At 32.2% G+C, this 27432-nt stretch overlaps 1 protein-coding gene across 1 annotated transcript; it reads left to right on the top strand.

Annotated features, from left to right (window-relative positions):
• Window positions 1-2078: 2078 nt before the first annotated feature.
• ARSH (arylsulfatase family member H) lies at window positions 2079-27432 on the top strand. Its single transcript, XM_051991132.1, has 10 exons — window positions 2079-2101; window positions 7187-7336; window positions 10861-10982; window positions 13990-14115; window positions 15504-15927; window positions 17661-17797; window positions 20279-20413; window positions 21935-22097; window positions 23075-23196; window positions 27065-27432. Exons 1-10 carry the CDS (start codon window positions 2079-2081, stop codon window positions 27430-27432), a joined length of 1770 nt encoding a protein of 589 aa, XP_051847092.1.

Below are 27432 nucleotides of genomic sequence, written 5' to 3'. Positions count from 1 at the left end.
TCTGATAGGCAAAATTAATGTGATCATTTTTTTCCTTCACAAATACATTTTATTTTTAAAAATTACATAAGAAAAACAAAATGATAATATTTCTTAGCATTTAAAAGTCAACCAAGAAGACTAGGCAGGTATGTACAATAGTTTAATTTACAAAATTGTAGGTAAGAGTCATGTTCCGTTACATAGGCACCAGTCATATTGGTTGAGAACAATCCAGGGATTACTTCTTTTCTGGGTTTTGGGGTGTGTGTGTGTGTGTGTGTGTGCATGTTTGTATTTTGGGGGGCGTTGGGGGATGATGCCACTGAACTAGCATACACACCTGAGGATGGACTAGGGAAATAAAAGAGATGAAGTTTAAAGAAATCCATTTGTATAATTTACAAAATTGTCAGCTTCAAAATCAAAACGAGAAATATTTTTAGGTATGATGCAAATATTATATAGTAATACTTTAATCTTACCTATCTTTACAGTTAAGAATGGTGTTAAGAAAAGTTAAGAATGAGGGTAAATTTTGTGTAGGATGCTTTTTTACCTCTACTTCCTCTTCTTACTTAAATTTAGGAACTCAAAAGCCTATATCCAGGCTACCTGGTCAAGTCATTGTTTATATTGATTTATCTTTGCTTTTTTCTCTTGCATTTTTTTTTTATTCTCCAGATGCTTATACTTGGTTATCTATTAAGGCAAGAAGTAGTTTGGTAAAATTAGCCTATATTAAATTGTTAAATAAAGCTATGATTTATCATGCTAATACTCCAGATCTTTCTTGCTTAAACAGGAACAATATTTTAATACAAATAGGTAAATATCTAAAATAGAATTTCAAAAATCATTGACAGGTCAGTGGAAAGCTATCCCATAGGCAAGAAGATGTTCTTTAATACCTTCATATGTCACCATTTATTTCTCTCATGGTGAAAGCTAATTTTGTTTCTGACTTGCCAAAAGGAATGAATAGCCATTTACTATTGAAAAACATCAATTTATGAATATGATCATAAGATGTGTTTCAGAATAAATGGAGGATTCTAGATATTGATTATAAAAGAAGACACATAATATACTGAATCAAGAACTTGAATTCTATCACCTACTTAAAAATCCTTTTTATACTAGATGTTGAGTCTCTTGAGATATAGTAAAGCAAAATCTTGATAAGGCATCTGGAGTCCTACTATAATCATAACTACTTTTAGGATAGTTAAAAAGGCTACAAAAAAGCATTTTTTAAAATTATTTTTAAAGGTTATCTCTGGCATGGATTGGCAGGAGAAAATGGAAAGAGATTCAAGGGACAAATTAAGATAATGAAAAAACAAAAAATACAATAAATTGTATCTAAAAATAAATCTACATTACTTTGGGGTTAAAAATTACACCTTTAATTTTGCTGACTTTTCAATCATTTGGAGCAGATTGGTCATCTCAAGTGTCAGCTGGATCCTTTTACAAATGGGTTTCATCTCAATTAATGCTAATTGGAGTTGGCAAACACATCCATGATCCATGATGATTTTGACTATAAAAATTACATGTTATTCATGAATATGACTCATAATAAATATGATTATTTGCTTTCCATATGGAAGGAAAGTGATGTCACCAATTCATTATTAGTAGAGCATGACCTTTTTATTGAATACCTAGGAGATTGCCTTCTGCACCCTAGGCGGAGATGGATTTGTGTTTATCAATCTGATATATATATACATACAAACATATATATGTATATATATGTATATATATATATACATATATATATATATATGTATTTTTTTGGGGGGGAAGGGGGAGAATATACTACATAGATTTTATTATTCTAGGCTGTCTATCTATGTTGTCATTTGCTTTATGAACCTGGTAAACTACAGAAATTTATTTGCAATGAGGCTGAGTGGTGAGACAGGAATGTGGGTGATGTCTGTTCTAGAACAAAGCTAACAGATTCATGTAAGGTTTCAGACATCAACCTCATTAACCTCAATCATTAACCTGGATAATTATGGGAACATCCTTTTACTTTGTAGATGAACTTAATTATCTTGTTTTCTTAGGTAAAGTAACAAGAAGCCATGAACTTCTCATCAAATGACTGGTAAGTAAGGAAGTTTGTACTTCCTTGTTTTTTTATGCACTAAACATTAATAAGTGTGAGAGGACTAGGTTGGAGTTAGGACACCTAGCAATCTTTGATCTGCTTCCTATTATTAGTTCTATGATTCTGAATAAGTCACACATGCTTCATCTATAAATAGAGATAATGAACTACATCATTGAGTTTTTTGAGAGTTAAATGAGATAAAATATAGAATGATTAGTAAACTTTGAAAAACTATATAAATGTCTAGTATCATTTTCACCATTATTGAAAATCCCATTTCCCTTCCCTTCCCTTCCCTTCTCATCCTCCTCTCCTCTCCTCTCCTTTCCTTTCCTCTCCTCTCCTCTCCTCTCCTCTCCTCTCCTCTCCTCTCCTCTCCATGTCTCCATGTCTCCATGTCAGTTGTTGAAGCTGTCTGTTTTTATGGATAGTTGTTGGCCTCTCTGTTTTATCTTGATTGTATAGATATCTTAATTGTATAGATATAAGCTGAGCTTATATCTATACAATTAAAATATTTCTAATATTTTCCTATCTTTCAGCTCTGATACTTTTCCTTCCCTTCCCAACCCTCCTTCTAACTGCTCCTCTCTTCCAATCATACACACTGAGAAAGAAAAATAAATTTCAGGTAAAACAAGATACAAACTCCATTAGATATGGAAAGGTGGCCACAGAGTTGTGAAAATCCACTAAATACTTTTGATTGCATTTATGCAAAGTTTTTAATAGTTTTCTGTCATTTGATCCTAAGTGCTATTTGTTTCTCTGTGTCATATCATCACATCTCTCATCTGTTTCTTTCTTTTCATCACTACCCTCCTTACTACCTTTTTGGATTATTGCAATTATCCCTAATAAATATTTCTACTTCCCTCTCTAATTCATTTCCTACACACTGCCAAAATAATTCCACCAAATCATAGTCCTAAACATTTCACTTCTTCTTTATTCAAAAATCTTGACTTCTTCTTGATGAAGAAGCATGAAATAAAAACCCCTCTGTCTAATATTTAAGACCCTCCACAACCTGGTTGTAATCGTCCGTTCCAACCTGATTTTATATTGTTTTAGGTGCCCTATATTCCATCCAAGCAAGTTAATTTTTCACTTGCACTTATGTGGGAGCATATAGATTCAATCTAGCCATCCTTTTATGTTTCTTTTTTTACATTTAATTTTTTGTTGTAATAAGTTTATTTATTTTTAATACACATTGCTTTATGAATCATGTTGGGAGAGAAAAATCAAAGCAAAAGGGAAAAACCATGAGAGAAATAAAAAAAAAAAAACCAGAAAAAAGAAGTGAACATAGCATGTTTTGACTTATACTCAGTCTCCTTACATCCTTTTCTGGATGCATCTGCATTTTCTATCCAAAGTCTATTGGGATTTTTTTAGATCACTGAATTGCTGAGAAGAACTAAGCTTTTCATAGTTCATCATTGCACATTATTGCTGATGTGTATTATGTAGTCCTGGTTCTGCTTGTTTCACTATCCATCAGTTCATGTAAATCTTTCCAGGTCTTTCTAAAATCAGCTTGTTCATCATTTTATAGAACAATAATATTCCATTACCTTCATGTATCACAACTTGTTCAGGGATTCTCTAACAGGGGTCCTCAAACTTTTTAAATAGGGGGCCATTTCACTATCCCTCAGACTGTTGGAGGGCCAGACTATAGTAAAAACAAAAACTTTGTTTTGTGGGCCTTTAAAAAAAGAAACTTCATAGCCCTGGGTGAGGGGGGATAATTGTCTTCAGCTGCCACATCTGGCCCACAAGCTGTAGTTTGAGGACCCCTGTGTCTAATTGATGGGCATCCATTCCTTTTTCAATACTTTGCTACCACAAAAAGAGCTGCTACAAACATTTTTGCACATGTGGGTCCTTTCCCCTCCTTTTTGATTTCTTTGGGATACAGACCCAGTAATGGCACTGCTGGGTCAAAACATCCTTTTATGCTTTGATTGAATTCCCTTCTCATGACCATTTTTCTTTTTTTTTTTTTTAAATTTTTATTTAATAATTACTTTATATTGACACTCGTTTCTGTTCCAATTTTTTTTCCCCTCCCTCCCTCCACCCCCTCCCCTAGATGGCAAGCAGTCCTTTATATGTTGGATATGTTGCAGTATATCCTAGATACAATATATGTTTGCAGAACCGAACAGTTCTCTTGTTGCATAGGGAGAATTGGATTCAGAAGGTATAAATAACCCGGGAAGAAAAACAAAAATGCAGATAGTTCACATTCGTTTCCCAGTGTTCTTTCTTTGGGTGTAGCTGCTTTTGTCCGTCATTTATCAATTGAAACTCAGGTCTCTTTGTCAAAGAAATCCACTTCCATCAAAATATGTCCTCATATAATATTGTTGTCAAAGTGTATAATGATCTCCTGGTTCTGCTCATTTCACTTAGCATCAGTTCATGTAAGTCTCACCAGTCCTCTCTGTATTCATCCTGCTGGTCATTTCTTACAGAACAATAATATTCCATAACATTCATATACCACAATTTACCCAGCCATTCTTCAATTGATGGGCATCCATTCATTTTCCAGTTTCTAGCCACTACAAACAGGGCTGCTACAAACATTTTGGCACATACAGGTCCCTTTCCCTTCTTTAGTATTTCTTTGGGATATAAGCCCAATAGAAACACTGCTGGATCAAAGGGTATGCACAATTTGATAATTTTTTGGGCATAATTCCAGATTGCTCTCCAGAATGGTTGGATTCGTTCACAACTCCACCAACAGTGCATTAGTGTCATGACCATTTTTCATGTTTGTATTCATATTCACATATCTCATTCCCTTCCTCCATATTTTAATAAGTTGTTATGACCCATCAGTTTCACCTTTGCAAAATATTTTGTGTCCCTTTCCTTTGACACTGCTACCCCTTTGATGTAAGCCCTAATCATTTCCCAATAGCCTACTGGTAAATCAGCATGCCTCAAGTTTTTTATCTTTTTAATTCATTCTTCATATGAAATTGGCTCTCTTGCTTTTTCCAAGAAGAAAATATTCCATTTCTTGGATTTTTGGCACTTTCTCTGGTAATCTGGAATGCTTAGAATGCTCTTCTTCCTTATATTTATTTATTCTTCTCCTTTAAGTTTTAACTAAAATCCTTTCTTTAAAAAAACCTTTTTCCAATTTCTATTAATTCTATTGCCTCTACTCTTTTAATTAATTTCCTATTTATTCTTGTTTGTACATAATGTTTGCTTGCTGTATCCCCCATTAAATTCTAAGGTCCTTAAGGGTAGAAGTGTCTTTTGCTTCTTTTTTGTAATCTCAACTTGACCAACGCTCATTGACCAGCTGCCCTTGCATAAGGGACTTTTTTATGTAAATATTTGATGAGTTTCCTTCCTTGCCCTAACCATATTAGATCCATTAAGAGATAATAGATGTAAAAACACCAAAAACATTCAGAAACACTTCTCTTATGTCAAAAGGACCTTTGCTACAAATGCTATCTGGAACACTTCCTTGAGATGATACAAATGATCTAAGAAAATCTTATTTCAAATTCATTGTATAATATTGTAATGAATGCCATACTCTCATATGAATAGACTTAAAAAAAATTCATTGTAGAATCATATGCATAAAATCCTTAATCACTCAAGCACCTTAAAAATTCTAGGAAAATTAATTTCCTCATGAGGTAATTAACTTCTCCCCAGTACAATAAAAGCACATTCAATATTGCTGTGCTGTAAAAAGCAAAGCTATTGATGGCCTCTGCATAGAGCTTAGGCAGAATCACCCAAGTAAAACAGATAATTTTGGAGAATACTTATTGTTAGAGAAAAGTCTTAACTTTTCATTGCATTTTCAGTAGAATATGGCATCAAATAGTAGGCTGGTAACAGGGAAGTCAGCCTGGGAGGTCTGATATTAAGTAGATACACACTCAGGGACTGTTGTTTTGGGGCAGAGTTATAGTCTCAACAAAGGACACAAGATATGAGAGCAGGCATTTAATTACAAGGGAACAGGGGAGTGATCCTGTAAATAATAATTATAACAATAATGAAAGCTAGAATTTATATATTTAAAGTTTACAAAGTGCTTTACACATGTGATTTCAATTGATTCTCAGAACCTTATAAAGAATATTGTTATCCCCATTTTACCGATGAGGAAATAGTCTGGTAAAGGTTAAATGACTTGTCTAAAGTCTGAGGCAGGATTTGAAGGCCAGTGTTATATCATCTATGATAGTAATTGTAAATGAAGTCCAAAGTGGAGGGAGTGGACAACTTGACCAAAATGGAGAAGGTCAGGTTTTCAAATTGTAGTTCTAGATTGCAATAGAAAAAGCAGAAGAGTTCCTTAATGGTGAAATAACTTTTATGGGTCATTATAAGTCTTTGCCTTAGGGGAAATGGCCCAGTGTCTGCAGAGAGCATATTCAAGAGGTACTGGCTCCAGTTGAATAAAGATAGGAATGAAGATAGGCTGTTCTTTATTGACCTACTATTTGACTACAAGTACTTTTAAATGCAAAAAGAGCTGTGCTCTAAATGTGAAGATTGTTTGCTTGTAATTAGCTTTCTTAGATTTATCATACAATTCTTTTACCTCTATATTTATTGATTGATATGAAATAAGGAGACTTTAGGAATATTTCATAAATAAAACTGAAAAAATGACTTGTCAGAAGCAAATAATTTATCCCAAGATAGGCAGCACACAAGATAGGCAGGCAGAAAGGTAAATTTCTTTGTACTTAATTTGATTCTCAGAAAGCAAACATTTTTATTTTGGTCAATAAAGAACCTGAAGCTTGTCTAGCTTGGCAGAAATAACCAGAATTTATGCTTTGATGTAATAAATCTTCAAGAATCCAAAGTTACTTCAAGATGACAAATTTTACTATTAAGGCAATATTCATTACCAACAGGTGGATTATTTGAACTTTTTTTTTTTTAACTGCAAACAATAAAATGAAGGCATGGAATAATATAATTGACTTTTTTTTTTTTAAGTTGCCTGAAATCAACCCTTAATGGAAAAACTCAATTGACAATTTAATAATTTTTTTTTTTTAATTTCAGGAGCTGTTGGACTTTAATATCATTTTATTTCTTATTTTGGAGAGTGAGTGGATCAAACCCATCAATGAATTCTAGGCCCAATATTGTACTCTTCATGGCAGATGACCTTGGCATTGGAGATTTAGGTTGTTATGGTAATAATACAATGAGGTAAACACCAGACGCTGTTTTCTGTTCCTTTATAACACAACAAATAATTCAAGCAGGAAGTATCTTTACTGCAAATTATGAATGACCTCCTCCTCTTCTTCCTCCTCTTCCTCTTTCTCTTCCTTCTTCTGTTTCTTCTGTTTCTTCTGCTTCTGCCTTTTTTTTTTTTTTTTTTTTTTTTGATACTCCCTATAAACCAAGATACATAAATAAAACTCAGAGGTCAGAGAGGTAGTCAGGCTACTCCTAGTCAAATTTAAGAACAATTGAAAGTGTCTCTGGTATCCCCTACTTTTATCATCCCCTATCCTTTCTTCATAATTTCTTCCCATAACCCTTGCTCTCAAAAAGCATTTATTAGCATTTGCATTTTGGTATGAATTTAACTTAGTATTATTAGTATCAAGAATATTTAAATTTTAGAACATTTCTCATTGTGGAAGGGCTTTGTCCTGTATTAATGTAGTGTTAGGCATACTTGAACAGGTGAAGAGATTTTTTTTTTCAGAAATCTCATTATCTCTAAAATCACAATATACAGACAGCCACATACTTTGTCCTCATTAAGCACCTTTCTGCAATATCTAGACTCCTGATAATGCAGTCACTGGAGATTAATGGAGATTAGTGGGTGGAAAGGCATAGTTAGTAATAAGGACACCTGTGTTTTCACCATTTTATGTTGAGCAAGGTGCTAATTAATGCAGATAACAAATCATGAGAAATGGTTGCATATATTCCAAGTCATATTATTTATGTTATAATTATGTAAAATATAGGAATTGATCCCATCCCAATGGGATCCCAAGATGCAGTGCAAATTCTAATAATGTAACCACTTCAAAGGATTTATTATTCATATTAATTGGGACTAGCTATATGGCGGCATAATTGAATAAATGAGATATTGAATGCCTTGGGCATTACATTGTATCTTAGTCATTTTCTAGTTGTTTGGAAGGTTTAAAAAAATGGAGCTAGTTTATTCTTGTAATATTTTTGGTGGGAATTAATTAGTCAATTATAATATAGTTAGAAATATAAAAGCAATATATTGTAGTAAAGAGAATGCTAGCTATGAAATAAGGAAGATTTGAATTCCAGTTCCCCCTAGAGTTAGAGGGAGCCTTAGTAACCATTTATTTAAACCCATACCCCCAAGTAATCCCCATCAAATCTTGACTATTCTACCTTTTACCTGAAGATTTCCAATGAAATAGAACTTGCTACTTTCTAACATGGGCCATTACACATTTAAATGACTACAGTAATTTTCCCTAACGTCAAATCCAAAGTTACTTCTGGTTCTGACTCTTGGAGCCAAATAGAACAAGTGTAATATTTTTTTCCATACTAAGCCCTTCCAAAAGTTTGAAAATTATTTTATGTCTCCCAAGAGTATTTTCATTCCAAGTTTTCCAAATGATCCTTGTGTGACATGGGTTCAAGGGCCTTCATAATCCTGGTTTCATTCCTTTGAGTTTTTTTTTTTTTTTTTTTTTTTTTTTGTTGTTGTTGTTTTGTTTTGTTTTTTGCAAGACAGTTGGGGTTAAATGACTTGTGCAGAGTCACATAACTAATAATTGTTAGGTGTCTGAGGCTGATTTGAATTCAGGTCTTTTGGACTTCTGGGCCCATGCTCTATCTACTACTTCATCTAGCTACCCTTTGAATATTTGTCATATACCAATCACCTTCCTAATACGTGATGCATTCTAAAACTACTGAGGAAATTAGAAAGAAATAAGCAATTTCTGAGAGGTTTTGCTTTAGCCTTCAGTTTATCCTTTATGACAGTTGTGGGAGCTATATAAAAGTGTAGTTCTCTTTCAGTCAAAAATTCCGCGGGCTTCCCTCTTCCTCCCAATTGATAACATGATGGTTAAATCTGAGTCAGCGACATTCCTAGAAAAATTATAGAACCCTTTCTGTCAGTTGAATAATTCTGCTGCCATTTTCTCACTCATCTCTTGCTGTCTTCTTAATTGTCCTGTTCCTACTCCTGTGGAGTTTTTCAATACTCTTAATGGCTCAAAATAGAGCATCTTAGTATTTGGTGAATCACCTTTCCATTATGAAGTAAAACTGATAAAAATGCAAATGACCTCAGAGAGCACAATGGACGGCAAATCCAATAGCTTGATTTTCCTTAAACTGTTCCTCTCATATCTCATATCCTCTATCAGTTCATATCTTACATTTGAATAGGAAAACCATTTCTTTACACTTGTTTCAAGTTTTTCTTGCACAAAATTTTTTTCCCTTGTTACAACCAATATCTTTACATATGGAAATTGAAAATTTACATACTTGATAAGTTAATTTTTCCTCACAGGAATTCCTTTATTTCCCCCTCAAAGTACATTTTTGTTTCTTTTTTCAGTAATCAAACTGCATATATGAGGAAGGTCCAGTACTTTACACATTGATGATAAAATTGCTTATCTTTCTTTTTTCAATGACATTCATGCAAATGCTTGTCAAGTACAAGCTGTATGAACCTGAGTATATTACTTAACATTTTATGTCTTAAACAGTTTTTTTGCTCTGATCTATAATATTCTATAATCACTATCACTGACAACTAGATATTCCTGTAATGGGGGTGGAGGTGGGGGGAGAAGAGGAGGGGAGAAAGGAGGCTACTAATCATAAGAACTAGAAACAGAAATAAACAATGACATTAAAATAAAAAGTATTTCACCTACTATAAATAGCACAATTCAATTACAGATCAGGCTAATTTGTTCTATAGATTTTTTAAAGTTTCTATCTAAATATCTTAGGTATCACTTTCAGCTCTTTGTAATTGATATAGTGCATAGTATTCCTATTAATATTGTTTGCTATTTTGTCAAAAGAAATACATTCTTTCTAACGATGAATGGAATTTAATATTTTTTCCAATTGTTTGATGATAGCTACTATTTACATAAATATTTGTCAATACTTCTTCAAATATCTATAGTGAATACTAAAATGTTCAGTGTAGAACTCAACTCTTACTACAATGTGATTGTAGCCACTTTCTAGCCAACATGAACATCAGTCTTCCCTGCTCCCACTAAGAATCAGACCCAAACTTGAAGACATCCTAGTTTGAAGGAATTTCAAGAGATTGTCGTTCACTGGCAAAATATTTAAGAATATTGACTCACATCCATTCCATAATAGTACAGCAGAGCAGGGTTAGAGAGAGACAACATAGTACAGGGGAAAATTTCTGGATTTGGAATAAAAGGACAGAAACTCAAATGCTAACTTTGCTACTGATTACCTTGGTCAAGTCTTTGCCTCAATTTCCTCATCTGTAAAATGAAAGGATTGGATTAGATGATCTTAAAGTTTCTTCTATTTCTAAAACTACAATTCTGTCATTCTTATTGTAAGTATATGAAAATATATAAAATGAATTGCTGGAACAGAACAAAAATATCATTTTCTGAGTTGATATTCATTAAATGCTGATCCATTTTGTTGGAATGAAAAATCTCAATGTTTTATAATCTTTTTTTGGGTTTTAGCACCCCTAACATTGACCGCCTTGCTAGAGAAGGTGTAAAACTCACTCAGCACCTAGCAGCAGCTTCAATGTGTACTCCTAGCAGAGCTGCTTTCCTGACTGGCAGATACCCCATCAGATCAGGTTTGTAAGCTTTTCAATATAGCAATATTTTCAATTAACAAAACGCTTCCTGTGTGATTATTTTTCAAGTTATAAAATAATTGAATAAAGTTTTCAAAGTATATGAATTCCTCCCACTCCAAGATTCACCTTTTCCTTCCCCATCAATAAAAGGCTCGGGTTTCCCCAAATTTTACAGCTGTAATTTACACTTCAAAATCTGTTTACATGTGATTCTTCTCATTAGTGAAGACTGATTATGAACTATCTCCTGTTTGAGGGATTGAATTGGTAAGAGTTGGAAAGAAAAGAGATCCTGATGTTTTTGCTTCCAGATTTGGAAGATAAGACTCTCTGGTTTGGACATGAGAGAAAGAGTCTAGGAAGAAGCTAACATGTAGTGGAACTAGTAAGTCAGTCTTAGACCAATTCTCAGCTTACTACACTATTGATTTTGAAGACTTCTCCCTATTCTTGTTTGTATATATATATATACATATATATATATATATTCTAATTTCTGTTTGCTTTTGGCTTGGATAAATACATTTTTAAATAGATTATGTATATTCATAAAAGAATTGAAATTTGGTTGGAAGGGAATCAACTTTCCATATAGAGTTTAGTTGTTACCTTCCTGTTACGAGACAGAAATCATATGCCTAGCTTAAACCTGAATGTGAATTTCCTTATATTAACATTATTTTAGGAAAAAATAGATATTATTCCATCTCAGTACCCTTTCTCTATCTGATAATTGAAGAGGGGGTAATTTCTGACCTCAATTTCCTACCTCCCCTTCTGACAGAAAGGTTCACTTACAGAAAGTGTGATGGGGGCAGCTAGGTGGTGCAGTGGATAGAGCATCAACCCTGAAGACAGGAGGACCCGAGTTCAAATCTGAACTCAGACACTTAACACTTCCTAGCTGTGTGACCCTGGGCAAATCATTTAACTCCAATTGCCTCAGCCAAAAAAGAGAAAGTGAGAGAGAAAATTTTAGAGGTACCATTCATTCTGTGAAATGCATCTAGAGAGACCCATGTGTACATACATAATTTACATGGGCAAAACATAGCACTTCTTCTACAGGGAGTAGCCCTCTATATAATTAAATTCTAAAGTAGTCAGTCTTCAGTTTATAGATAGATTGTGTTCCAAAATTTCAAATGCAAATTAGTTGTTTGGAATATAACACATTTTCCCACAGAAATGAACTTAAATAGTATTTATATTCCCAGTCTAATAGATAAATATCTATTTAATTCATGTTGTGGCTCTACCATATGGTACTGAAGAGATCCTAATCATGATTTATAGCATTATCTAAATGGTTCTAAATTGAAATGTAAGGGATATTTCTTCTGCTGTCTCCTTAGACTGTAAGCTTCTTGATATCATGAACTATCTCTTGCCTTTATTTGTGTCTGGCACATATTAGGCACTTAAATGTTTGTTTATTAACTGATTTATCCCACTTCAAAGGTCAATCCCTAATGTGGCAAGGCATTTTATAATTTATTTTTATTATTAAGTGAGAATTTGAAGACATAAATCATTTCTTAGAATTCCCTTTTGAGGAAGGCTATCCTATTATGTTATTTGTCATGGCATCTGATTAAAGGACCATGGGGCATAAAGGAAAGAGCACTGGATTGGGAGTGAGATCTGGACCTAAATCCGAAATTTGATATTCATATTGGAGACTTTGAATAATTCTTTTCTTTGAGTCTTGGGTTTCTAGTTTATAAAATGAAAAGTTGGCATTAGATTATATCTAAATTTCCTTCCAGGTTATATATTAAATCTCCTTCTAAGATATCTATTCTATTTTTCCCCCTAGTTTTTACTGGAAAAATATGTAATGATTGACTCATCGAGTTAAATAATACTATTTTCTTTAATGCTTTAAAGATTTTTATATCATATAGATATTTTGAAGCATTTCATCTGCTTACCAAATATTGTATTACTTATTATAAGAAGCATCAGGATGTATTCTGATGTTAGCAAAACTCTTAATTTTATAGTCCCCTAGGCATCTAAGTTTCTAAGATTTCAAACTGCAGAATGAACATCTACCTACATACATAAGGGGATTTCCTAATGCTAATGAAATCATATATACAGCACCCTATTGCTTATTTTAGAAATATGATGGTGGTGGCCAAAAGAGGGGTTTCATGACTTTCATGTCTGTGTACGCAGGCAGCTGAAGTGTGTTCAATATATTCCTCCAAATCATAAAAAGATAGGATCTGGATTCACAGAAATGGTACAGAAATACCTACCATATACTCAATCCTAAAAGATACAGAATTCAGAGTTGATGAAAACTTTTCTCTCCTTTGATGACCCAATGCAGACACCAAAGAAATAAAAAGATTCTTTGTGTAAGCTATAAATATTTTATAATGACAGATACGGTTTCTTCTGCATCATATAAGGGGAACAGAATGATGCTGCAGTTCAACTTAAGAGTAAAATCCAACCATTTAAGACTTATTTCCATAAAATGGAAAATACTGCAGAAACAATATGTGTAATGGCTACAGTTCTTTCCAATCTCAGATCTGACACATTTTAACTAAGTGACCCTGGGCAAGTCACCTAACCACTCAGTATTTCAATTAACTTTCTGGAATTTATTTCCCAAAATGTAGATAGATTATAATGTATGTTAGTAAAGGGAAATTTCTCTACAATGATGCAATTACAGATTCTCTTATATTCATATCCACAACATATTAAAATATTTCTTGTTCTTACAAGAATTATACAAGAATCTTACAGTCAGATTGGTTAGTTACAGGTAAATGACAAAAATCTTTAACTTTAAAAGAAAGTAAAATATCTGAGATTTTGTAAAAATAAAAATAAAGCACAAATAATTAGGGTGAACCTTGGCCATTGGCCTTTAGTGTATCCTAAGAGCCTATTTTAACTAAAACTTTTCTGATTTTCAGGGGAAATCTGGACCAATCAAGAAATGCAATTTGATATATCCTTCCCTTACCATGTATTTCAGGTATGACTTCTTCCTTCAATATGAATCGTGCCATCCTTTGGCTTGGTGGTTCAGGAGGTCTACCAACAAATGAAACCACATTTGCCAAGCTGCTTCAGCAACGTGGCTATAAGACTGGATTGATAGGTACAGTTTGAGATCACTAGTTTTAGATGAATAAACATAAATTTTCCACTGCAATTCAGAAATCCCTTAGCACATCTCAGAATTGTGGAGTTAAAGAAACAAGTAGAAATAGGGCAATGTAAGGGATTATTAAGATCGCATCTGAATTAATGAAATAAATCATGGTGGTAAGTTTAAAGATATTTTATATGACTTTATATATATAGTAAAAGCTGAACTTGCAACTTATAATTCAATCTGTATCAAAATAATATGATCAGGTAAAGGGGCAGATAGATGGAACATGTATAAATGGATAACAAAAATGTAATCCAGGGGCATATTAGGGGCATGCTAGTAAATGTTTAACAATTTGCTCTCTGAAAAATGTAAATATAACACATTTAAGTTTAATATGCACTATAATGTTTTATCCATCACTTTTGTAAGTCTAGAGCATCAACAAAACAATAATTCAAACCTTGATTTGTAGATTTTTGCAAATTTCAGTGTAACTATGTACACTGAAAGTTTAACCATTTCTCTTCATGGTGTTAGATATAGATAAAATTTCTACTTTAAAAATTGTTTGGGAGAGGGAAATTCTTTAGAGATTCATCACAAGAACTCTATTTCTATAAACCAATTCGGTTCTGTTTGTTTGGACCTTTAAGGGTTCAACAGATGGTTAGGAAGCAAAGGTCCTAATGGCCATGAAGTTGAGACCACCAGTAGTACCCCCAAGGTATTTTTCTTGGAGTAGGTAATACTTCATGTATTATATCTTTGTAGATAAAGAGCTAACCTTGTAGTCAGAGGAACCTGGTTTTACATCTGATACACTGAAGCTATCTAAGTTTCATCTCTTAATGACCCAGGAACCTCAATAAGATGATAAATTATAATGATATCACTAGTCTGCATCAATAGAGGGATTTTAACATTTGGAATTCACTACAATATTGAAATTAAAAATCTCAACTCCATTATATTAACTATGACTCCACCCTCAAGTATTTGATGATGTCAAAAAGAAGAAATAGCAAAAGAGATAGTTTGAGTCTTGACTATGACACTTTCTAGATATGTGACTATGACTAGTTACTTCTAGTATGATAGAAAAACTCTGTTCTTAAAGTCAGGAAATTTGATATTGTTTTTCATTTCTGACATTCTCTTTGTGATTCTACCTACTCTATGAACTTCAGTTGACTCAGTTGCATTTTATAAGTTAAGAATTGCTAATAATGCTTTCACTTAAACACATGATGTGATTTTTATGCGTAAAATGCTTTGTACAGTGTAAATTGTGATTTTATTGTGTATTTCTAGTCCAAACTATAATTACATTTGGCCAAAGAAACATAATACTTTCTTTTTGTAACTGTTTGTTTTTATTTTACTCACAGGAAAATGGCATCAAGGTTTAAGTTGTGCCTCTAGAAATGACCACTGTTATCATCCACTAAACCATGGGTTTGATTATTTTTTTGGGATGCCGTTTACACTCCTAAATGAATGTCAGTCAACAAAAACACCGGAGATACACAGAACTCTCAGAATCAAACTCTGGATTTCAAGTGTGGCTCTTGGCCTTGTTCCTCTCCTACTTCTCATTCCCAGATTCGCTGGATGGTTTAAAGTTCCATGGACTGTTGTTATCATTACTGCTCTTGTGGCCGCCTTGTTTTTTACCACCTGGTATTCTAGTTATGGATTCATTCGTCGCTGGAATTGCATCCTTATGAGAAACCATGAGATTATTCAACAGCCCATGAAGGAAGAAAAAGTAAATTCTATGATTTTGAAGGAGACTCTTTCATTTATTGAAAAGTAATAAACAGTTTTATTTTCTTATTTTTATCATTAAAACATTAATATCCATGTCAGAGCATGCCTATCTCCTTGGTCAGAAAATTTTTTTTTCTTATATTTATATCGCATTTGACATTCTTTTGAATCTTTACAAAGTCAAAAGAAAGTAACACTTTACCAGAAGACAGCATAATAAATACAGTGGAAAGGGCACTGCCTGTTGAGTTAAAGAACTTGGGTCAACTCTCATTTCTGACACTTAAAATCTGGCTTTAGATACATGATTTAGCATCTCTAGCTATGAGGAATGTGGACTTGATGCCATCTAAGGAACCTTCTAGATCTGTGATCTGAGGAAACAAATTTATTGTCCATATCCGAAATGTACATTTTATTCTGTGTCTACTGTCCTTCACCATTTCCACGTCTTTTTCTCTGAAGTAATCATTGGTAACTATATCAAAGTCATCAGGTCTTTCAAAATCATTTTCTTTATATCACAGTGCTCATCACATAAATTGTTATTTTGTTTATATTTATGTTGCTCTAAATCAGAAATTCATGTCATCCCAAGTTTTTCTGATTTTTCATAGTCTTAATTTCTTATAGCACCATGATTTTTTAAAAATAATTGACATTAATGATATTAATACTGTACAGTTTTTTTCTGCCATGTTTCTATCAGAGAAAATCACTTTCATTTTTTTTTTTATTATTACATAAAATGCTAATATGTGTATAGGTGTATAGTGTGACCATTTCCTGGGTCTTTGACCTCTTTGGGATATATGATTGGCAAATGATATCACTGGGTCAAAGAACAATATTTTATTTATATTTTAAATATAATTTACAACTTTTCTTCCAGATGAGTATAGTCTTCAGGCATCCTCACTCAAGTCTTCAGTGCTTTTTGCATTTGTATTTGAAGAGATACTTTAAAAACTAATTAGACTTACTCAACTTTCCTTAGTGTCATAAATAGGATTGATAGGTGAAAGTTACAAGGAAGCATATTTTGGCTCAATCTGAAATGGGATGCTCTAAAAGTAGGGAGTTTTTTTTTTTAATGTATAAGCTCCAATTAGATAATTTTTTCATCACTGAAGGCTTTTTTATTTTTATTTTTTGAAGGTTTTTAAATAACATCTCAATTGTATTTTTAATGAATAATAACATCTCAAAGTTCTTTTCTAACTCAAGAATCCAATGAGTTAGTGTAGAGCCAATCATTCTGAGTTTTCAAAGGAAAAATAAGGTAAAACAATAATAATAGTTGACATTTACATAGTGCTTTTAACAACTAATCTCATTTTAGCCTTTCAGCAAACAATGTTTTGAGTTAGGTATTATAATTATTTTTATCCTCACTTTTCAGATGAAGAAAATAAGGCTTAGTTAAACTATTTGCGCTTAGTCACACAATTATTAAGTGTTAAGAGCAGATTTTGCTAACTCCAAATTGCATAGTTGATTAAAAGACCATATTTCTCAACCAAAAGGTTGTTCAATTTTAGCATCATATTTTAAAGGACATTGACAAACCAGTGAAGAGTAAACAGGAGGATTAGAACTGTTCTATCATCAGACTTTTTTTTTCTCCTTGCTATAATTTTTTAAAAATACACCCACTATTTCAATCAACTTTCACTAAAACTTTCAAAGAGTATTCTAAGATTTTTCATTTCATTGTAGTTTCTTTAAATGTCAATATGTAAAGTGAATTGAATTAATTTTTTTTTCTTTCTTAGGTACAAACGTGGTCCCTTTCTCCTTTTTGTGTCCTTTCTTCATGTGCACATTCCACTTGTAACTAAAGAGAAGTTTGTTGGGCGTAGTAAATATGGATTATATGGAGATAATGTAGAAGAAATGGATTGGATGGTAGGTAAGTATCATTCTGTGAAATAGTGAGTAAGTTTATTCTATATGTTAGGTGACTTGCTATCTCATCAAAGTGGGTACTCTCTCTAGGCAGGAAGATTGTATCTCACCCATGTTTATTCATGCTCTCTATCTTTTCCATAGGTCTTCCCCTAAGTCACACACAAGGCTTCCCTTGCAACATACTTCCTCTAATTCTCTTAACATTGTGGAGATATCAGGGGAACTCCACTAAGCCTTTTAAAAAGTAAGCTTTAGGAAAGAATGATTCAATTGAATGAATGTTGATAACAAATCTACATGAATTGGTACATTTTATATATGCAACAATGTTTTTGGTGCTAGCTTCACCATCATCTCATACAGTATTTATACTCAGGCAAGTTTTCTTTTATACTTTTGAGAATCAACCAATTGTTACATTTTCAGCATTTATAAATAAAAAGGGGGGGCAAACACTAAAATATAGGGCTTTATTTGTTTTGCTGATTTTTCTAGGCTTAAGAAAGGGATGGAGAAAATGTTAAAAATGCATATTAAAAGAAGATGTGTATGGTGCCTAGATCTTTTTTGGACAATTGGTTGTTAAGTATTTACCAGCACATCAATGTATATATACGATGTGTACATATATGTGTGACAAAATTCTCTTCCTATATATATATATATATATATATATATATATGTATATATATATATATTTACATACACAAATACATATATACATAAGTCTCTGCATGTTTATATATGTATAAGCATATATCTCCATTTATGTATTTTGAGAGAGACAAAAACGAGAGAGAGAGAGAGAGAGAGAGAGAGAGAGAGAGAGAGAGAGAAAGAGAGAGAGAGAGAGAGAAAGAGAAAGAGAGAGACAAAGAGACTGGGCAGAAGGAGGAGGAAGAGAGAGCAAGAGCAAGAGATAGAGACAGAAGCAGAGATTAAATGACTCAATTAAGAAGATTAAAATAAGCATAAGAGATAAGACTTTTTCAGTTATCTGTAATTGATAATATCTAGTCATGGATCATGATATTTAAAGTTGCTAGTTATCTTTGAGATCATCTTCATCTTTAATACCCTTACTTTATAGATGAGGATACTAAAGCTCAAAAAGGGAGATGACTTTTTCCTACTACTCTAACATTCTGTATATTCCCCATTACAAGTATCACTTAATATTTGAAAACTTGTAAATTACTTAAATAACTATTTGTTCTTTTTTTTTGTCTCAAATTAGTGAACATTTCAACAAGACGTGGTGTTAGTTTTATGACATCATGGTTCAAATTTTTATGCTTAACTAAAAAAATTATTGATATTTTTTCAAAAATGCAAGATTTTTTGCTTTTTTTCTTTCTAAATGCATCATTTCATGTCCTTTAATTTTACTATAATTAACTAGTCTAAAACTAGAATTTCAAGAGTTAACAAGAAGAATTTCTATAATCAGAATGTTATAAGAATATCACAAAATAACTAACACAACCTCTCTCAAGTCAGACTTTTCAAATGTTTTGTGGCTGTAATAGTATCATAGCTCATTAAGGATTTCTTTTTTTTTTTCTCTATATGTAGCCAGCAGCTTTACAATCCTTAGCAAGGATATGCCCCACCTAGAATAATCAGGGAAAAGTCTTAATTTCTTTTTTCAACTTTCTGCTTTCTTATACATGCCAGAGGAAGAAGAGAAAAGATCAGATTAGCATGTTGGTACTAGCCTGTGTAATACTTTGTGATCTCTATTCTCATTTGGTTTATTATCTACTTTATTAACTTGTGTTTCCCTCTTTCTGATTAATACTCTACCTTGGTGGACAAGTTGATAATGTGGTAGAATGGAAATTTCCTTGGTATGGACCCAGAGAACTAGATTCCAGTCCCCCTGTTTACTATGTGTGTGATATTGGCAAAGTTATTGCATTTTTCTGGGTTATTGGTTTATGGATTTAGAGCTTGAAAAGACCTTTAAAGTCATTTTGTTCAAGTCCTAATTTTACACCAAAGAACCTAGATTAACAAATTATTAATAACCATTAGAGGTCTATCACACACAGAGAGAGTAAGAATAGGCTACAATTCTTACTCTCTCTGTGTGATAGACCTCTAATGGTTATTAATAATTTGTATTCATATGAAACTTTACTCAAGGGATTATTTTGCACAGTAGCTGAATATAATAAGCATTTAATAAAAGGTTATTAACTTAATGACCTTTGAGTGTCCCATTTTAAAAAAATGTAGTGATTTTTTTTCCCTTGGAGTGAATTTAGGAATTATTTCTATTTAAAGTTCTGTTATCTGAGTTTCTGTTAAAGGTTTCTACTTTTACCTTGTTTAGGTGTGCTTAAATTATCTTGTGGCTTCTTTCTATTAATATAGAGACTTGCCTAATCTATATTATGTTTTTAATGAGATTACATTGTTTTATTAGAAAAAAGCAATATCAATTTACATTGTTTTGATTCATCTATTCTTATCACAGGCAAAATTCTTGATGTTATCGACAATGAATATTTGAGAAATAATACACTTGTGTATTTTACTTCTGACCATGGAGGTCGTTTGGAGTCTCAGGAAGGAAAATTCCAACTTGGTGGTTGGAATGGCATGTACAAAGGTGGTAATAATATTGCATTGAAATGCCTTCTCTTCAAAATTGAGATTTTTAATGGCTTCAGTTATCAACTTTAGTACTCAAAAGTGTTGCTTGTTTTATCTGAAAGGTTTAAAATGAGAAAATATAAAAGTAGAATATTTGATATACAAAAAAATCTATTTATAGAAATATAAAAATTTATAATTAAATAATGATTCAGAGTCTCTAATCCTGGAATATTTTAAGTGAGGAGATTTTTGCTGTTATTTTACACATACACACACACACATAAATATATACACAAACATTCATACACATGCATACACACATATATATTCTCTTTCTTTCTCTCTTCTTCCTTTCCCTCTGTCTCCATATGTGCTCATCAATATCCATAAAACAATTCACAATATATGCATATACATGCATGCATGATACATTCATATACACATATACTATGTATATTCACATGTCATAGACATGTTCTATATTCATGCACATGACTAAGGAAGGACACAGTAGTTTCTGTGAATATGCATTTATTTAAAGAGCTACCCTAAGAACTTTCTGATTTTTGAAACTATCTGTAAGGCTGGAGAGTTTTCTATCCTTGACAATTTAGCACTTATTCTGTTTATTAATCATTTTATGTACTTGTGTATAAGTACTCTTTTTCCAATTATATTTTGAGCCATTTTTATTCAAACCATGTCTAATAGTATTTTCATAGAATAAGTGTTCAATAAATCATTATTAAATATTAATCATAAATATTTAATCTATGTAATCTCAATCTTTAATACAAATTAGTTTTATTTAGGGATTTCCTAGTGAGGAATTGCCTTTAACACTTGGCATGAGAATACCCTCTGTATTCTGCAATTCTGATTTTCTTATTTGTAAAATAACGTGTTTTTTTTTTTAAAACGTTGTTTTGATATTAGTTCCCTGCTAAATGGTTCCCTATTGGTTATGAAATCTAAATTCTGCAGCTTACAAAAGAACCTATTTCTATAGATTTAGCACTCTCTTACATGAATCCTTGGATCCAATCAAAATTATCTGCTCCTTATCCCAAAGTATGGTTTGTGAAATCTAGTTGCTATTTTTGGTTATTTCCATCCCTTACTTTTTTTTCAAAAATCTAACTCCTTTTCCCATTCCTCTCTATCTCATAAACTACTATACATTGTTTTCCTTCATGAAAATGTCTCTGAACACTGTAGTTCATGTTGATCTTTGAATCTGTAACTTTCTAAATTACCCATTGCTAATTTAACTGAATGTAACCTTATGGCAATTTCAATGCTCTTTGTGCTATGCATTAAAATTTTAGAGTATGAAATTCCCAGGTATATACACTGAACCCTTATCAACTACATGATAATGTTCTTAAAACAGAATGCATCTTATATTACTTTGTAGTCTCTCTGCTGCCTAGAAAAATATAGTATATTTTCAAGAAATTGCTTAAATTTTTGCTTCATTACATCTATATAAATAAGATTATGTCTTATTTGCACTACTGTTTTTGAACTTTAGGAGGTAAAGGAATGGGAGGCTGGGAAGGTGGCATTCGGGTGCCAGGAATATTTCGCTGGCCAGTGATTCTTCCAGCTGGCAAAGTGATCAATGACCCTACAAGCCTCATGGATATTTACCCAACATTGTCTTATGTTGCTGGAGCAATGTTGCCACAGGACAGGTACACACATTTATGTAATTTAATATTTAAATGCATTTTTCTGCTTATATAATAGTTGAGACCATATCTATAAAATGTATAGTTACATTATATACATATTTGTATATATGCAGTTATAGACACACGGGATAGGAAATGAAATAAATATTGAATATAGTGGTTTTTATTTTATATTTTCACAGGGTCTATGCTGTACAAATATAAGATCTTAGTCTGTTGTTATATCTATAAAGGCATATCTTCCAATTATTTAATTCTAAGTCTATATGTTTATGCTTGAGTAAAGTAAGGCAGATTTGATCATTCCAAATAATGAGCTCATGAAAATAGTCTTTGTAATGGCAAAGGTATTATTTTCAAATTCACACTGCTTTCAAAGTTCAAAAAATATTGACATTCAGATTACCTGGATAACTTTCAAATTGCCCAAATTTTATAGACAAGTCTGTGCCAATAGAAATATTGTATTCAAAAGAGGTATAAATTATACTTAATATATAACTCAAACTATGAAATAAATTTTTGGGGAAGGTAGAGTAAAAACTAGAATTTGAATAAACAATTCTACTACAACTGATAATTTGTATGTTCTTGGGGGTTCGATGACTACTTGCTAGAAATGTTGTAAAAGACATCTATGTTTCTGATATGACTTGAACTAGCTCTCCAAAGGCCCTTAAAATTGTGAGAGAATGTTTCTTGCTTGGAGATAGTAAAAGGACATTAGGTATATAATGATGGTTATGTTAAAATATTTAAGGTAAGAAAATGTCTGATCCTTCTTTACATTGCTTGTATATATTTTTATATTTGTATTTTGTATATTTGTATATTTGTATATTGATAAAATATATAAGATCATTTTTGAGTTGATAATATATATTAGATTTTTGAGAATAGTATATATTAGATCATTGAATTTACTATTCATCACCAAGAACAGTCTTCATTTTCATTCTCTTCTTTTTAAATTTCAGAGTAATTGATGGCAAGAACCTGATGCCTTTATTAGAAGGCAGAGTTTTTCAGTCGGAACATGAATTCCTTTTCCATTACTGTGGAATATATTTACACACAGTACGGTGGCATCAAAAAGATTGTAAGTATTGAGATATACATGAATGTACCTAAGTTTTGTTTTTTCTGGGAAACTTCCTAGATTATCCAATAATCAAATTATAATAACACAAATTAAGGAAATAGTTTCTTATATCAATTTTATCCTACTTGAGACTAGACAGTATGGCACATAAAAGAAAACACATAATTATGAGATTTAGTTCTTTTAGGTAAATATATTTCGATAAGCATTTTGTTTTCAAAACACATATACAATTAGACTAATAGTGATGGTGCTTTGTGTAGGAGAGAGTGCAAAAGAAGTGTGTCAGTATATAAGTCAAATTGGGATAACTGATTAAATTTTTTTTAGTATCTTTGAATTTCTTAGTGTGGTATTCCCTGTTTTCTTTTATTTATTTTTTTTTTTTAGGATTTAATTTCTCCTGTCTATTTTTGTTGACTAAAATTCACTTAAAAATAGAACTCAGTCAAAGGAATAGTTGTCCTTGTCCTAGTAGAGTGAGTGATAAATGAAATCTGAAATAACTGAGGCAACAAATGTTCGAGTTTCTGAGCATAGTGATTTATCAAGCAAAGCATGTCAATTGTCATAACAAAACAGAAGCAATCCTAACTTGGCACTGGACCCCAAATATAGGGGGAACAGATTTTTATGCATTAAAGAAAACACTTAATAGGATATAAACCATTATACAAGGTTAAGTGATTTGATTTCTAATTGGAGAAAAGACAATGGATTTTACAAATGGGAGGGAGGAGTGCTTTCCAGTCAAACTGGAAGGAGGTGATTGGCTTTAAAGGTCTTTCCTGAAAGATGCTGATTTGATTGTATCATTTTATGAATATATTTTTTGAATAACATATGTGGCAGCACATGATGGAATCATTATTAATCTGATTGATTCCCTTGATTCTCCCCCTAAACCAACTCCATTTGGTAACCAGCCTGTTTCTTCAAAAGAAATCCCATTCAGGATTTTTGCATGTATGAAGAAGTATAACTATATTTTATTCTCCAATCTGGATTTTTATCTAACAGAAAATTACATGATTTGCCTTTATGCAATTCATTATAGTATGGGATATCAATCTCATCAGTGTAAAAGGAGTTTGTCAAAACAGAGGCTTATCTGGATCAATACAATTTCTGTGTTGTGGACAGAAAGGTGCTCAGAAAGTCCTCTCCACATAAAGATTGAATTATTTTATATCTATATTAAATAAAGATGAATTTCCTTTTTTTCTGTTTATTTTACTTTTATTTATCAGAAGGAGCATATATTTTAAGAATAGAATGGGTTTCCTTTGATCCAGACTCAAATAGTTCTAAGTTCACATTAGGAAAAGTGAGAATTAATGGTAGAATCTCATAGCAATGAAATGGGATAAATGATTGCATCTTGGATTCTCATTAGGTCCCCTTAGTGATTGCTATTATTTGGGCAAATGTCAATCCATTACATATTGGTCATGGTAGATGAATATCACAGCCATCCTCCCTGATTCCCAGGTTGATTTACAATGTATAGGGGTGAAGTTTTCCCAACATAAGCTATTTTTTTCTTTGAATTTTCTTCCAGAAATATAGGTAGAGATGACTGTATCACCACTCATTCTTTTTGTATTGCTTGAGAATTATTTTGTAATTGGCACAAATTTGAAAAATTTTATGATGTAATTGCAAGATATTTAATCTGACAGTAACACAGGAATGACATCAACAATCAATTCATGTGAAAAATAAAAGAACTATGAATAACCTTTCCATGTTACATTAAAAAAGAAAGGAACTATGAATAATCTTTTCATATTTCTATCATCTTCAAATATGACAGTTTGAAAAGTGATTTTATAGAAAGGAATAAGAAGTATAATATTTATTTATTAATACACAATGTTTCCTGCTATTCATGACTGAGTTGAACCTGATTCTTAATAGAATCTTTTAGTTCCTGACAATATGGAATCCAATTTAGGAAGCATTGTCCCAAAGTCTGTACTTCACTATACTGTGAGGTCTAAACATTATACATTGTATAAGTGGGGTTCAGTAGTGAATTGTTTTCCTTAGCTACCTTGATATTTTACTGTTCTATGCTTCTTTATTGTAGTCATTTTTAATTAAATTCTTTATGATTTTGTTTTTATATTACTTTAATTTCCCTGAATTCTTTTCTCTTTCCATTTTTATCCCTTTTCACAAAAAATTAAAAAAAAAATTAAAACAGATAAAGAAAAAAAAACCGAGCAAAACTGATCAGTATATTTAAAACAAAATTAGATAGTATATTTAGTGTTCCAAAATTATGTAATCTCCACCTCACCTACCACCCCTGACTCCTGCAAGAAATAGAAAGAACTTTCTCCTCATATTTCTTCTTGGGAGACAAGTTTGTTCTCTTCAGTTTTGTTACATGCATTTTGATTGTTTTATGATGGCTGTTCTTCCCATTTGCTTTGCTGAGGTCATAGTGTATTGTTTTCTTGGCTCTGATTACTTCACTTTGCACCTGTTCATGTAAATCTTTGCATACTTTGCCTTATTCTTCATATTTGTTTTTTCTTACAAGATTTTAATATTCTATTCTATTCATGCACCATAATTTATTTAGCCTTTACCAAATGAGAGATGACTACTATTACTACTGCTATGACTACTACTACAACTATGACTACTACTGCAACTACTAGCAATAATAATAAACAATTAGAAGCTACATAGTAGTCTAAGGTGTACAATTTTGTTGTTCAGTTGTTTTCAATTGTGTCTAACTCTTTTTATCCCCATTTGGGGCTTTCTTGTTAAAAATACTGGAGTGGTTTGCCATTTTCTTCTCTGACTCATTTTATAGATGAGAAAACTGAGGCAAAAAGGGATTAAGTGGCTTTCCCAGGTAGCTTTACATTCAAGTCTTTCTGAATCCAGGCTCAACTCTCTGTCTACTATACCACTTAGTTGCCCTATAGAGTTTGCAAAATGATTTATAAATATGATCTTTTATCTTCTCAGCAACCCTGGGAAATTTTTTCCTGTGCTATTTTTATCCCTGTTTTATTGATGTGGAAACTCTAGCACAGGCTAAATTATCTGCTCAAAATTGCACAATGTCTGAGTCTAGAAGTAAACAAACATAGGTTTTACCGACTCCAGGTCCAGAGTGTCACCTAATTGTTTGATTCAGTTCTCCATTGTTTGGCCATGAAAAGTGCTGCCATAAATATGTTGGTATATATGGAACCATTTTTTTTGCCAGTGATTTCTTTGGGGATATCTGCCAAGCAGTCAAATTTCTAACTGAAAAGGTATGGACATTTAGGCACTTTGTTTACATAATTTTAAATCACTTTTCAAAATGACTTACTAATTCTCAGCTCCACTAAAAATTAAATAATAAAATGAAGACTAAATAATTTCAAAGGTCCTCTCTAGTCTTAAATCTTATGATCCTTATTGAATTGACTCATATGACATCAGCAGCCTCACTCGATTTGCAAGTTTTTAACTTTACTAATCCTTTCTGCAGATTGTCAAAAGGGCCTTTAAAGATCCTCCAACATGGATTCCTTCCATCTAACATCATCTTTGTAATTTTCTGGGCTGTCATTTAAAATCTTAGTTTTACTTTTACTTTTCCCCCCTTATTATTGATTTAGAGATTTCTTTTATTGATGGTTATGCATCTAATATATTTTAAAGTGGTTCACCCCTCGGCCCCTTCCCCCCCCCCCCCCCCAGTTTATTGAAATCAGAAGCAAGGGGAAATAGTTTTAAGGATTTTAAAGATTTTAAGGAAAATAATTTTGAGTTGAGAATATTTTAGAATATTGTAATTAGTTTATATTTATTCCTATATCTTAATAATTGAGTTACATTTTTCTTCTAGGTGGTACAGTGTGGAAGGCTCATTATGTGACTCCAAAATTTCAGCCAGAGGAAGGCAAAGCCTGCTATTGGAGTGGACTTTGTCCATGTTCTGGGGATGTCAACTACCATGATCCTCCTTTGCTATTTGATATTTCAAGGGACCCCTCTGAAGAGCATCTTCTTACTCCTGACAATGAGGGGCTCTTTGATTCTGTGATAAAGAAAATGGAAGAGGCAGTGAAAGAGCATCGGAGAACATTGATGCCAGTCCCACAGCAGTTCTCTGTATTCAATACAATCTGGAAACCATGGCTCCAACCTTGCTGTGGGACTTTTCCATTTTGTGGCTGTGATAAGGAAGATGACACTATTCCAACTGGACTATGA

This window comes from Antechinus flavipes, chromosome 3 (assembly GCF_016432865.1).
Source record: "Antechinus flavipes isolate AdamAnt ecotype Samford, QLD, Australia chromosome 3, AdamAnt_v2, whole genome shotgun sequence".
Taxonomy (NCBI): Eukaryota; Metazoa; Chordata; class Mammalia; order Dasyuromorphia; family Dasyuridae; genus Antechinus; species Antechinus flavipes.
This window is presented reverse-complemented; position numbering and strand designations above follow the sequence as displayed.

Excerpts from the sequence above, each read along its gene's own strand:
- ARSH (XM_051991132.1), top strand. The coding sequence starts at position 2,079 with ATGAACTTCTCATCAAATGACTG. Across the intron at positions 7,337-10,860 it reads TATGGTAATAATACAATGAG|CACCCCTAACATTGACCGCC; the intron begins GTAAACACCAGA and ends TTTGGGTTTTAG. Across the intron at positions 23,197-27,064 it reads ACGGTGGCATCAAAAAGATT|GTGGTACAGTGTGGAAGGCT; the intron begins GTAAGTATTGAG and ends TTTTTCTTCTAG.